Here is a 13565-nt window from a genome sequence, read left to right on the forward strand (position 1 = left end):
CACCGCCCCCCTTACTTCCCTCCGAGGCCCCAAGAGATACTTCCATATCTGCTACAAATTCACCTGCACCTCCACACACATCATTTATTGCATCCGCTGCACCCGATGTGGCCTCCTCTATATTGGGGAGACAGGCCGCCTACTTGCGGAACGTTTCAGAGAACACCTCTGGGACACCCGGACCAACCAACCCAACCACCCCGTGGCTCAACATTTCAACTCCCCCTCCCACTCCACCAAGGACATGTAGGTCCTTGGACTCCTCCATCGCCAGACCATAGCAACACGACGGTTGGAGGAAGAGTGCCTCATCTTCTGCCTACGAACCCTCCAACCACAAGGGATGAACTCAGCTTTCTCCAGTTTCCTCATTTCCCCTCCCCCCACCTTGTCTCAGTCAAATCCTTCGAACTCAGCACCGTCTTCCTAACCTGCAATCTTCTTCCTGACCTCTCCGCCCCCACCCCACTCCGGCCTATCACCATCACCTTGACCTCCTTCCACCTATCGCAGTTCCAACACCCCTCCCCCAAGTCCCTCCTCCCTACCTTTTATCTTAGCCTGCTGGACACGCTTTCCTCATTCCTGAAGAAGGGCTTATGCCCAAAACGTTGATTCCCCTGTTCCTTGGATGCTGCCTGACCTGCTGCGCTTTTCCATTCACACATTTTCAGCTTTTCTCTGAATAAAGGACAGCACCTCAGTATCAATCTGGATTACATGCTACCTTTTTGTGACAGATGCACCTGAACACACAAATCCCTCTGTGCCTCAGAACAGCTCTGATGAAGGGTCACTGGACTTGAAACATGAACTCTGCTTTCTCTCCACAGATGCTGCCAGACCTGCTGTGTTTCTGCATTAATTTCAATTGGTTTGAGATTTTCAGCATCTTTGTGCTGTCTCGCAGGCAAAATATGAAAATCTAACCACACCCTGCAGTTAAGAAAGAATAAGACCACTGCAGTTAAGAATCTAATCACACCCTGCAGTTAAAAAAAAACAATTTAAATCAGATCCTGCAGTAAATGAATGGGCTAATCACATTCTTTCTGGAAATGTTCAAATCACTACATTCTGTCTTGAGTGGCATGTGACTATGGGAGTGGCTGGGGAATTGTCTTTGGTGACATGTGTCTGTGATATAAAATCATGTATAAAGGAAGACTGTCATCTTTTGTTCAGGGAGAGATCTCTTGACACGGAAACACAAGCCTTACGAACAGTGTTCCTTTAAAAGCTTGCACTTGCTTAATAAATTTTGGCTGTTCACAGACGTTGGCATATTGCAGTTGCATCAAGTGTGTAAGAATCTCAAGAAAAAGAACCTAACACTGCTGCACCCATTCTCGCTACACACAATCTTTCCTGTATGTCACTGCAAAAGAGACTAACCCATAACCAAGCAGACAGGCAGACTCTGTGAGGGGCTGAGTTGCTCATCAAGCTGTTTGGCTATTTGAGGTAGGGGTTATTGCGATGGCCACAGTGCTTTAATATATAGCACTGTCTACCTAGTCTAGGATTCTGCACATCTTCTCGAGGCCTATATTCCACAACAACTTTATGGAAGCATAGCCAGCATTGTAATTTTATTCTGCAGCATTCTGAGGATTTCTTAGAGGTGCCAAGGCACCAGGTTTGAATGGCACTCTTCTTGATCACCAAAGATCTTTTTATTGAGGACCTTGCAAGGAGTCTGTCACCTCTAGTACATTTAAGTCTTAACAACTCCCTGGATATCAAGTGCTAGCATGCAAACTTTGGCTCTTCTGGCCACAAATGAGTGAGACATTAAGGGGGTGGGAATCCTTTTCCATTTACAAATTGGTGACAGGATGTATTCAAAACTCTGCAGGATATACCCTGCAACTGCAAGAAGGCAGTGTGGAATGAGAATCCTGTTGGCCCAGGATTGGCTCAGTCAATCCTGAACACATTTATGGATGGAGGCCAGAAAAGTGCACAGAGATCCCAATAGGTCCCTAGAAAAAGTCACTTGCAATAAAATTAAGATGTGGAGATGCCTGTAGGACTGGGGTGGACAAAGTTAAAAATCACGCAACACCAGGTTATAGTCCAACAGGTATATTTGGAAGTACTAGCTTGCAGAGTGCTGCTCCTTCAGGTAGTTGTGGAGCAGGATCATAAAACACAGAATTCAATAGCAAAAAGATCACTGTCATGCATGCAACTGATACAATATGTTGAACAAATCTGGATTGCTGTTAAGTCTTTCATATTTTAACATGTATTGCAGGTTTTGGTTCATTAATATAAATCCCAGATCTTCATTCAAATCACCTTCTTGAGGAAACTTAAGATTTTATACAAAAAAAGTGACATTTCAGCTCAGACAACCTGTAGATTTGTGCTTCGTGAACAAAATAGAATGTATCTGCAATTACAGTGTTGCACACAGTGCATGTGTGTGTCAGTCTGTTTTTGCATGTGTGCGCCTCGCGGCGGTGTGGGGGGGGAACGTTGCTGAGAGAGAGTGGAGAGTGTTTGTGTGTGAGAGAGGGTATGCGAGAGTGTATACATGAGAGTGTGTGTGAGAGTGCACAGTGCAAGGTCCCGGTTAAGGCCATCCTCATGGGTACGGAACGAGGCTATCAGCCTCTGCTTGACAATTCTGCACTGTTGCATATCCCGAAGTCCGCCTTGGAAGATAGTGACCCGAAACATGCACTCTCACATGCACACTCTCTCCCACACAAACTCGTCTATGGGGTGAATTTGCATTTGCAGAATTGTAATTAGAGATACATTCTATTTTGTTCAAAAAACACAATCTACAGGCAGTCAATCCACGTTAACATTTTATAAATTCCTACTTTGGAAATAGAACCAGTCTGACTCAAGAATGGTGTTACGATACTGGGTAAACCTTCCTGCTTAATTTTAACCAGCAACACAGAAGAGATTTATCCCATGCAGTAACCTGTGAATATTCGAGAGGCCAAGAACTATTTAAAGGTCAAAAATAACAACTTTATTTCTTACGGTATAACAGAGAATAATTAACTCACAACTATTTACAACTCTTTCCTCTATCCTATCTTTTACCTCCCCTTCTACAATACTAGTCCAATAAAATCCCCCGATTAAGATTTACTAAAAATTCAAGTTTTCAAAATCAGCCAGCTGTTGAATTTTCTATTTGGATCTTCCTGTGTCTTCTTTTCTTCTTCTGAGGGATTATGCTTCACAGGTCACAGATCGATAACGATACCTTTAAGAGAGCTATTCTCTGGTTAGTCTGCAGATCGTTGGCTTGGCAGTTCTCCTACCAACTGTTCAATTTCCCCCGGCCTTATACCCCCACAAAGCATCAGATTGTGTCATTGGCTTTTAAGATCGTCAACATACTAAATTCAAACTTGATTGGAGTTTGGTATCTTTTGGGGTATAATTTAAACTGACTGGCCTAATTCGAATCTGTTTTGTTGTTTCCAGGCAACCCAGCTAATCTAGTTTTTGACTAAGTGATACATTGTTACCTTACTCAGAACATTTGATGCTGTCAAGTAGTTCTGCTAGCCTTCAATTCTCTTAAAGGTCCAGTACACTCACATCTTCATAACAATTGGGATACAGGCAGACTCTAACCTAACATCTTTAATGCATTGCCTGAGCCAAGATATCACTTTTTATTATAAAACCTTAAGTTATCGCAAACGTGACTTGGAAAAGTTGTAGCATTTACATACTAATGAACCAAAACCTGCAATCCATTCTAAAAGATGAAAGACTTAACAGCAATCTAGGTTTATTCAATATATCTATGAGTTGTATGCAGCATGACACTGTGATCTTTTGCTATAAATTGTGTCTTATAAACCTGCTCCACAGCTACCTGACGAAGCAGCACTCCAAAAGTTAGTATTTCCAAATAAACCTGTCAACTATAACCTGGTGTTGTGTAAAAGAAAATTAAGGACAGCTCTAACTGTCAGATCTACCTGCAGGGATTGCCATAGAGACTTTGTGAGCACATTTCCTCATACAGCAGGTAGCATATCTGTGACACAATGGGCCGGGATATCCCATGTCTTTTCTGCAATGGGCCTCTGTCATTTGCAAAGATCTACATCAAAGTCTATAGAACAGTTCTATGCCAGAACTCTGTCACCTTGGTCCTGTTTCTTCTCTCACTAGATGCTGTACAACAGCCAGTGGTGGCTACTGATCATGTTTGGCCTGGAAATGTTGTTATATGTGCTGTCTTAATAGAATAAGAATCATAGAATTCTTACAGTGCAAGTTGGAGCTATTTGGTTCATCGACTTTGGACCAACCCTCCAAGGATCATCTCACACAGACCCAGACTCAACTACAACCTCCACCACCACCCCGCCATCCTCCATCCCTGTAACCGCACATTTACAATGGCTCATCTACCTAGCCTGAACATCACTGGACACTTGGGGCAAGTTAGCATGGCCAACCTAACCTGAACATTGTTGGTCATTGGGAGGAAATTGGAGCACTCGGCGGAAACGCACAAAGAGATGGAAAGAACGAGTAAACTCTGGACACAGTCACCTAAGGCTGGAATCAAACCCAGCCTCCTAGAGATAAGAGACAGCTGTGCTAACCACTGTGCCACCGTGCCATCCCTTCTTCTGCACTTATTTTGTTTTGACAGCAGTGCTTGCAGATGATCTTTGCTTATTATTTCATTTTTAAGTATCCACACTGGGCCTTCATTCCTGTAATTATTTCTCAACCTGTGCCAATACAAATAAAAATAGAATTCTATCTTATCAGGAATTTTATATAATCTTGGTATGAATGAACATTAATTGTCATCTCTTGTTAATGTTTTAGTAAAGAAAGCATTGTCTTTGTGCCAACTCAATCTCTCAAGAGAGCAGAATTGACAATACCTGGGCTCATTTCCTCAGTGGAAAAGGTCTCAATTGCATTTTTAAACTAACTTCATGAATGTAATTTTTGCAAAGGAATGTCTCGTCCAAACTCTACCGCACATATCTGCGTGCTCATCTTGCAACTCACAAATGAATAGACAGGCAGGAGGCTGGAAGAACACAGCAAGCCAGGCAACATCAAAAGGCTGAGAAGTGGAGGTTTCGGGTTTAACCCTTCTAAGGACTGGGGGTGGGTGCGGGGGGAGCTGCAGATAAAGGGTGTGGTGGGGCAGAGTGGTGAAGTGAGAATAGGTGAAGATAGGTAGAGGGTATGACCTGGTTGGTCAATGGGATGAATGAATCCAGTGGTGGCAGGGAGGAGTGAAAGGGATAGGAAGGACTGAGAAGTTATCTGAAATCCCCCCTACACTCATCCCAGTCCTGAAGAAGGGTTACATCCGAAACATTGACTTCTCCACCTCCTGATGCTGTCTGGCTTGCTGTGTTCTTCCAGCTCCTGCCTGTCTTTCTTGGAATACAGCATCTGCAGTTTTATCATCACTCACAAATGAATGACCAGAGATTCTGATTTTCTTCTAGTGGACAGTAAGATCTTAAACCAACCACATGAAAATAATTTAAGTCATAAAATTACATTCATCTGAAATCTGTGTCTCCTACTTTAATGGAATCAATGACACTGTTGAAGTAAATGGGTCATAAATCCCACATAACATCAGACAGAAGAACTGTGCAGCAACAGTCCTAGTATTCAATACCTAGAGGTCTTCTGGTTTCAGTTTTTGTATTTGATGGATCACAAATCCATCTCAAAAATACTAATCAAAATAGCACCACTTAAAGGTATGCAAAAATCTTTATAGTGAAATTTATGTCTCTGGATATAGACTGCTCCACTAGTTCTTAAAGTAAACAATGATGAGAAAATCCATATACAATAGTTAAGCTGCAGTTATTTGTTGAATAAATGCAGATATAAGAGTAACACACTGCACAAAATGTACTTACCCTATTTACTTTTGTGTTATCCAGAATGACTTTCACCAAATCCTTCACAAGTTCTTCTACTATCTTAATGCATTGCACAAGAATTATCTTCGGCAATTTTCCACCATGCAATAAGTGGACAAGAGTCCATGTTGTTTCCATCAGTAAAGAATCTGGGAGAAGAGATCTAGATTCCACACAGAAAGCTAACAAATTCTTAGCAAGAAGCGAGACTGAATCTGTCACTACTGAATGGTCACTGTCTAGAATCAATGCTTCCGTTGATGGCATTCTGACCATTGCAATTTTTCTAATTCTTATTAAACTCTGTAAAAATTCGGTTTGAAGATTGAGCATTTTCTCCCCCTCTTCTAATTTGTCTCTACGGGTAGAATTTGATTCGGGATGCAACAATGTGGAACTGACTAATGCCTTAGATTTTTCACTCGTTAGTGAATAAGAATCAAGGTATCCCAGGCTATGATTAGCTAATAGATCCTGAGTATCTGACTCTTGTCCATTAGATAGATCACAACCTGAATCTTCCAGATGAGTGGATTCATTCCTAGATTCCAGAGCACCTCGAGTTGGAAATTCTGGGCAAAAAGCAGAGTCAGCTCCTGAAAAACAATAGTCAAACATTTGAAGAGGTTGTTATGTATGGTTTTTTTGCCATCAATATAATATGTAATATTTTCCAAGTCCCAAGTTAAATTTGAAAAGGAACATGTCAATAAATACAAACTTGCTTTGAGATATGGTTTATGCTACTGCACATACTGATTAGAGACAAAGAAAATGCAGATGCTAGAATCCAACGTAGGCAGAACGCTGGACGAACACAGCAAACCAAGCAGCATCAGGAGGTAGAGAAGTCTACATTTTGGGTGTAACCCTTCTTCTGGACTGGGAATAGGTGTAGGGGGAGCTGCAGATACAGGTGGAGGCAGGGGCAGGATGGTGATGTGGGGAGAGGTGAAGACAGGTAGAGGGTACAACCTGGTTGGTCAATGGGAGGAATGATTCCAGTTGGTGGCAGGGAGGAGTGGAAAGAAGGGGGAAGGGCTGGGAAGGGAGGTTATTTGAAATTAGAGAACTCAATGTTGAGTCCTCTGGATTGTAGGCTACCCAGGCAGAAGATGGGGTGTTTTTCCTCCAATTTGTGGTTTGGTTCATTGTGGCAATGGAGGAGGTCAAGGATGGTAATGTCGAAAAGGGAGTGGGAAGGGGAATTAAAATGGGCGGTGACTAGAAGGTTCGATCAGCCCCTGCGGGCCTGGCTGAGATGCTCAGCAAAATGTTCCCTGAGTTTACACTTGGTCTCTGTGATGTAGAGAAGACCACATCAGGAGCAACAGATGCAGTAAACTAGGTTGGAAGAGAGGCAGGTGAACTCTGTCTCACCTGGGAGGACTGTTTAGGGCCCTGGATGGAAGTGGGGAGGTGAGGGTGGTGTACCAGCAGGTTTTGCATCTTTTCCAGTTGCAGGGAAATGTACCCGGGGGTTTGGGGGAATGGGGGTTGGTGGGGAGAGTGGCACAAACCAAGGACTGCAGAAGGGAGTGGTCCTTGCAGAAGGCAGAGTGGAGTGGGGAGGGGAAGACATTCTTGATGATGTGCTTAAAAATGTGTTGCTGGAAAAGCGCAGCAGGTCAGGCAGCATCAAAGGAGAAGGAGAATCGACGTTTCGGGCATAAGCCCTTCTTCAGGAATTCCTGAAGAAGGGTTTATGCCCGAAACGTTGATTCTCCTTCTCCTTTGATGCTGCCTGACCTGCTGCGCTTTTCCAGCAACACATTTTTAAGCTCTGATCTCCAGCATCTGCAGTCCTCAATTTCTCCATTCTTGATGATGGGGTCTAGTTGGAGTTGGCAGAAGTGGTTAAGGATGATGTGCTGGTGGTGAGGACAAGCGGGCACTGTCTTTATTGTGTTGTGGGGGGTTTTAGAGCAGTGGGACAGGGAATGGAGGTAGCGTGGTGGAAGGCTGTATGGATGACAGATGGAGGAAAAGTATATTGTTCGAAATTGGTGGACATCTGGCATGCTTGGGAGTGGAGTATCTCCTCATCCAAGCAGATGTGGCAAAGGCAAAGGAATTGGGAGAACGGAATGGAGTTCTTGCAGAATACTGGATGGGAGGAGCTGTAGTCCAGGTGGTTCTGGGAGTCTGTGGGTTGTAGTAAACGTCCATTTGGAGACTTTCACCGGAGATGGAAATGGAGAGGTCATAAAAGGGTGTCCAAGATGGACCAAGCAAATTTGAGGATGGGGTGCAAGTTGTGGGCGAAGTTGATGAATTGCTCCAGTTCAGCCTGGGTGCAGGACACTGCACCAATGCAGTCATTGATGTAATGGCGATAGAGTTGGGGCACAGCGCTGGTGTAGCTACGGAAGACAAACTGTTCGACAAAGAGGCAGGCGTAGCTGGGGCCCATCCGGGTGCCCATGGTCAGCCTCTGGGTTTGGAGGAAATGGGTAGAGTTGAAGGAAATGCTGTTGAGAGTGAGGACCAGTTCAACGAGACGGAGGAGGCTATTGGTGAAAGGGAACTGGATGGGTCTGTTGGAGAGGAAGAAGCAGAGGGCCTGGAGGCCATCCTTCTGGGGTATGGACGTGTACCAGGACTGTATGTCCATAGTGAAGATAAAGCACTACAGACTGGGGAACTAGAAGTTACTGAAGAGATGGAGGGCATGGTGGAAGGAGGTGGGAAGGGCCTGAACCAAGATGGAGTCAAGGTAGGACGAGATGCTTTCGATGAGGCAGGAGCATGCTGAGATGATTGGTCAATCAAGGTAGTTGGGCTTGTGGATCTTGGGGAGCAGGTAGAATCAGGCAGTGCAGGACTAGGAGACTATGAGTTTGAAGGCAGTGGAGGGGACATCACTGGAGGCAATGAGGGCACAGACAGTGTGAGTGCTTTTAGCCAGATGGCCCACGTGTGGTCGTGGGCAAGGGGGAGGTAGGACGTGGTATTGGAGAGTTGGTGTTCAGTCTGTGCGACATAGAGGTCTGTTCTCCTGACTACCACCTTTGTCAGCGGGCTTGATGGTGAACCAGGCTTTGGTGTGGAGAAACTGGAGTGCTGTACATTCAGAGCAGGTGAAGTTGGAGTGTGCAAGTGCTGTAGAGCCAGAGAGCTAACTGCCCGTCTAACATTTTGCTCTCAAAGAAATTAGAAAACACTCGATCAAACATACTTTTTATTGTGAAATGTACTCACTGTTAATAAAAAGAAAGACAACAACCCAGGGAGATCATCAGCAAGAACAGTGAAAACACTGAAGAAGACAGCGACTGTGTGATCTTGTGATTAAGTTATTGTAATGTTTAATAAGTGTATTATTGGAACACTATATTATTTTTACAGAATTAGCATTAGATAATACATAGCTAAGAAAGGAGGAGCTTGGATTTGTGAATAGTATTTGTTTAATGAGTTTAAAAAAGTTATTTCACTTAGTGGAATTTAGGAGTTCCCTATCACTCTGTCGGCGGTGATAGGAGTTCTCTGTTCACTCTGTGATTCATGCACAGGGACTTCTAATCCCTCTTTTTTTTGTCGTCTTTCTCCATATATATGATATTCAGCTCCATTGTCTTTTCTGCCAAAGTACATAATCTCATATTTCTCCACATTATATTCCATTTACTAAGTTTTTGCCGATTCACTTAACCTTTCTGTAGCCCTCTGCAGGCTGTTTGCATTTTATGGGGAGGCGATGGCCTGTTAATCCTTTGATTAAACATTGTTCTCAGAAGCTGGGTTCAAATTCTGCCATGGCAGATAATGGAATTTGAACTTTAAAAAGTCTGGAATTGAAAGTCTAACAATGACCATAAAATCTTAGTTAGAAAAAGCCATCCGGTTCACTAATGTCCTTTTTAGGGAAGGAAACTGTCACCCTTACTTGTCTGGACTATATGTGACTCCAGACACTTCTGCCCTCTGGGATGAGCAATAAATGCCAGCCTAGGCAGTGATGTCCTCATCCTGAGAAAAAATTTTAAAAAGTCAGAGTGAAAAAAAGTGTGATGGTATGCTGACTACTTGCCAGAATGAGTGCAACTCCAATAACATTCAAGAAGCTTGATGTCATCAAGGACAAAATAGCTCACTTGATTGTAACCACATCTATGAATACTCAATCCTTCCTCCACCGACACTTAGGAGCAACTGATGCACAGTGAACGAAATCATTGACACTTCTTCGCCAGCATTTTCTAAACTGATGACCATGACCATTTTGAAGGAAAAGGCCAGCAGATACATTGGAGTGCTGTCACCTTCAATTTCTTCATTAAACCACTCATCATCCTGACTTGGAAATATTGTACAATTGCTCTCCCACTAATTTTCAAAACACCCTGCATTGGCACATTAAATTCATATAATTTGATTGCTTTCCAGGTGTCAAAACAATAACATTCAAATACCACTGGCTTTCGCTATCTTAGGCATAATTTAAACTAATTGGTTAAATTAAAACTGTTGTCAAAACAAAAGCCAAAATCAAGTATCCATTTAACAGCCAATTGTTACATTTGGAACAGACTGACCTTTAGCTGGCAGCTGTGGCTGTACTTTAAATTCAAAAAAGCATTTTCTATCTTAAAGTGACCATACATGCTTTTGACTTCGTAACACAGGGCTTATTCATGGTGATCGTCATGTTTGGGACATTGTTACATACAATTTGGAGAATAAGAATATTAAACTGGTGCTTGACTAATCTAATGTTTGCCACTGTTGTTTTCAGTGCCAAGGCCAACACTAGGTAGGTCACCTACATTCATTTCTATGAAGCATTGATAAAAATGAGTGACATAATGGGCCATTTCAGAGAGCAGTTGAGAATCAACCTGATTGTTGTGGCTCTGCAATCACATGTAGGCCAGTCAGGTAAGACCGTGGGATTCAAACCCAAGGCACCTGAGCATTACCTAGGTCTTTGGATTACCAGTCCTGTGACAAGATCATTAAACATAGCCTCCAAAAATGCCTCAAAAATGGAAAAGTATTGCCTCCTTATCATACAGGTCACCAAGTGTCAGTCAACATGGCAGCATCAAATTGAATTAAATTAACTATGTTACTAAATACATAGAACACCATGATATGCTCACCATTGCTTGTTCCTGCTATAGACTTCATTCGACTCAGAAACAATTCTTGGCGTAGACGTAACACTTCAGTTTTCCAAGTCTCAGCTTTTACCTTCCAGTCTACCTCCTTCACACTCAAAGTTTTGGCCAAGTGCTCTGCATATTCTCTACTGCTCTTCTCTGGAGGGGTATCACTTATTACAGCTAAAGCCAATGCTAACTTTGATGTTTTTAAGTACCATGCAAGCACATCTTCATTCAACTTTTGCCCTATTGATAAGACAGAAGAAATTATGTTAAATTAGACATTTAAGCTAAGCAATCACAACTTCTGACACTATCGTGAAACATGATTACTCAGCTAAATAATTGTTATCTCTTTGTTGGCGACATGGTGGCACAGTGGTTAGCACTGCTGCCTCACAGCACCAGAGACCCGGGTTCAATTCCCACCTCAGGCGACTGACTGTGTGGAGTTTGCACACTCTCCCCGTGTCTGCGTGGGTTTCCTCCGGGTGATCCGGTTTCCTCCCACAGTCCAAAGATGTGCAGGTCAGGTGAATTGGCCATGCTAAATTGCCCGTAGTGTTAGGTAAGGGGTAGATGTAGGGGTATGGGTGGGTTGCGCTTCGGCGGGGCGGTGTGGACTTGTTGGGCCGAAGGGCCTGTTTCCACACTGTAAGTAATCAAATCAAATCAAATCAAATGGTGGCTCCATAGTTAGCACTATTGCCTCACAACATCAAGGACCCGATTCCACCTTTAGGTGACTGTCTGTGTTCAGTTTACACGCTCTCCTTGTGTGCCTGGGTTTTCTCCGGGTGCTCTGGTTTCCTACCACAGTAAAAAGCTGTGCAGGTTAGATGGTTCGGCCAGATTAATTTGCCCACTGCGTTCAGGGATATGTAGATTAGGTGGACTAGCCATAGGAAATGCAGGGTTACAGAGAGAGGGTAGAGTCTAGGTTGGATGCGCTTCAAGGGTGGTGCAGCTTCAGTGGCCCAAAAGGCCAGCTTTCGTACTGTAGGGTTATGATTCTCTATAAATACAGCCATGTTTGAAGTTACAACTATAAATTTTGTTTTAGAAACAATAACTTAAAATTAACAATGCAATATTAGAAACTTTTGATAGCCTGCAACAATTAATCGTACTTCAAAATAACATTGCATTGTTGTATGTTTTATGTCACTCTGCTATACATAACCTTGAGCAATATCACCCCTTCAAATTTCCTAGATTTATTTTAATATTCATTACTACATTTACTGTATAGAAAATAGCTGATAAGTATTGTATTTTACATTATGCACAAAGTTACAAAATCATACTTAATAAACCGTGAGACCCATAACACACAAATTTAACATTAGTTTTTAAAAACCTACTTATGTAAATAGAATTCAAAGTACACTCTGCACCTATATTATAGCTTAGTAAACCATAAAAAATATTTTATTCAAGTTGAGTCTCATGACACTTCAAACACAGCTATACAAACCTTGCAATATACTAAACGACATTTTTTTAAAGTAGATCATTGGTTACACTTCAAAATTATTCCTCTAAATACATTAAAAATAAAAATGATTTGTGAATGCAGGCCAAAACAGCTGAGCTTCATGTAGCATCAGTGATATTCCATAATTTAAAAAAACAAAATTTGCACAATTTATAGTAGATTACCATAAAATATAAAGAGAGATGACTAAGAAACATAAATATGATATAAAGAACGCTAACAGATTGAATTATACGACTCAGCAAAATGAATTGCATTTGTAACTACCAATCAACATAAAGTCTAGGTCAAGGTTTATTTTATGCTGTTAAATTATTTAATACTCACTTCATATTTTAAAATTCACAGTTTGAAATTTCAATGACAAATCCTATTCTTGGTAATATGAGTGTTTTACATATTCAGAATATATGGGAAATTTAAAACATGCCAAGAAAGAACAGAAATAATAACAATTCAGAACAGAAACAGCAAAGACAGCAATAAATCTATTTATTGCAGTTTATAAATTTAAAAAAGTATATAATAAATAATGCTGAAAATGCTCAACAATTTAAGCAGCACCTATATAGCAGGATAAACAAAACTAATTGTTTCAGATAAATAGCAATTCATTAGAACTGAAAAACATTTAGAGAGATAGTAGGTTCTAAGTTTATACAAGGATAGGGTAGTGAGGAAGACGAGAAAGAACGAAAGGGTAATTTTGTGACAGGTTGAAAGATAGAATAGAAGAAGTGACAAAAGAGATGACTATATAATGCAAAAGGATATTGCAACATGACAAACAAAAAACAACAGATAGGACTCATGTTTCCATGTTTCATGACCAAAGACAGTTGCTCGAAAAATAAAATGGCAGTTGTGGTTATGGTCCTTCAAATGTAGAGCTCAGTGTTGAGTCTGAAATGTTGCCGAGTACCAAAGGAGTACTGATTACTGAAGTTGAAAATATTAGGCCAAATCTTATAAAGATGGCATTCATAGTTAATGGCTCTTCATTGCCTGGCATATACCTCAATCTAAAATTACTATCCAGCCAGGGACCAACCC

At 41.8% G+C, this 13565-nt stretch overlaps 1 protein-coding gene across 1 annotated transcript in view; it reads right to left on the minus strand.

Moving 5' to 3' along the window:
- The window catches only part of mei4 (meiosis-specific, MEI4 homolog (S. cerevisiae)), a 203511-nt gene extending 191349 nt beyond the window's left edge, over positions 1-12162 (minus strand). Inside the window, exons 1-3 of the mRNA XM_072581645.1 lie at positions 12099-12162; positions 11012-11260; positions 5904-6502 (exon numbers count right to left, since the gene is read on the minus strand). Coding sequence (XP_072437746.1) covers positions 5904-6502; positions 11012-11260; positions 12099-12162 — 912 coding nt within the window. The remainder of the gene's footprint in view (positions 1-5903; positions 6503-11011; positions 11261-12098) is intronic.
- Positions 12163-13565: the final 1403 nt, after the last annotated feature.

Source organism: Chiloscyllium punctatum, chromosome 11, assembly GCF_047496795.1.
Source record: "Chiloscyllium punctatum isolate Juve2018m chromosome 11, sChiPun1.3, whole genome shotgun sequence".
NCBI classification, from domain to species: domain Eukaryota; kingdom Metazoa; phylum Chordata; class Chondrichthyes; order Orectolobiformes; family Hemiscylliidae; genus Chiloscyllium; species Chiloscyllium punctatum.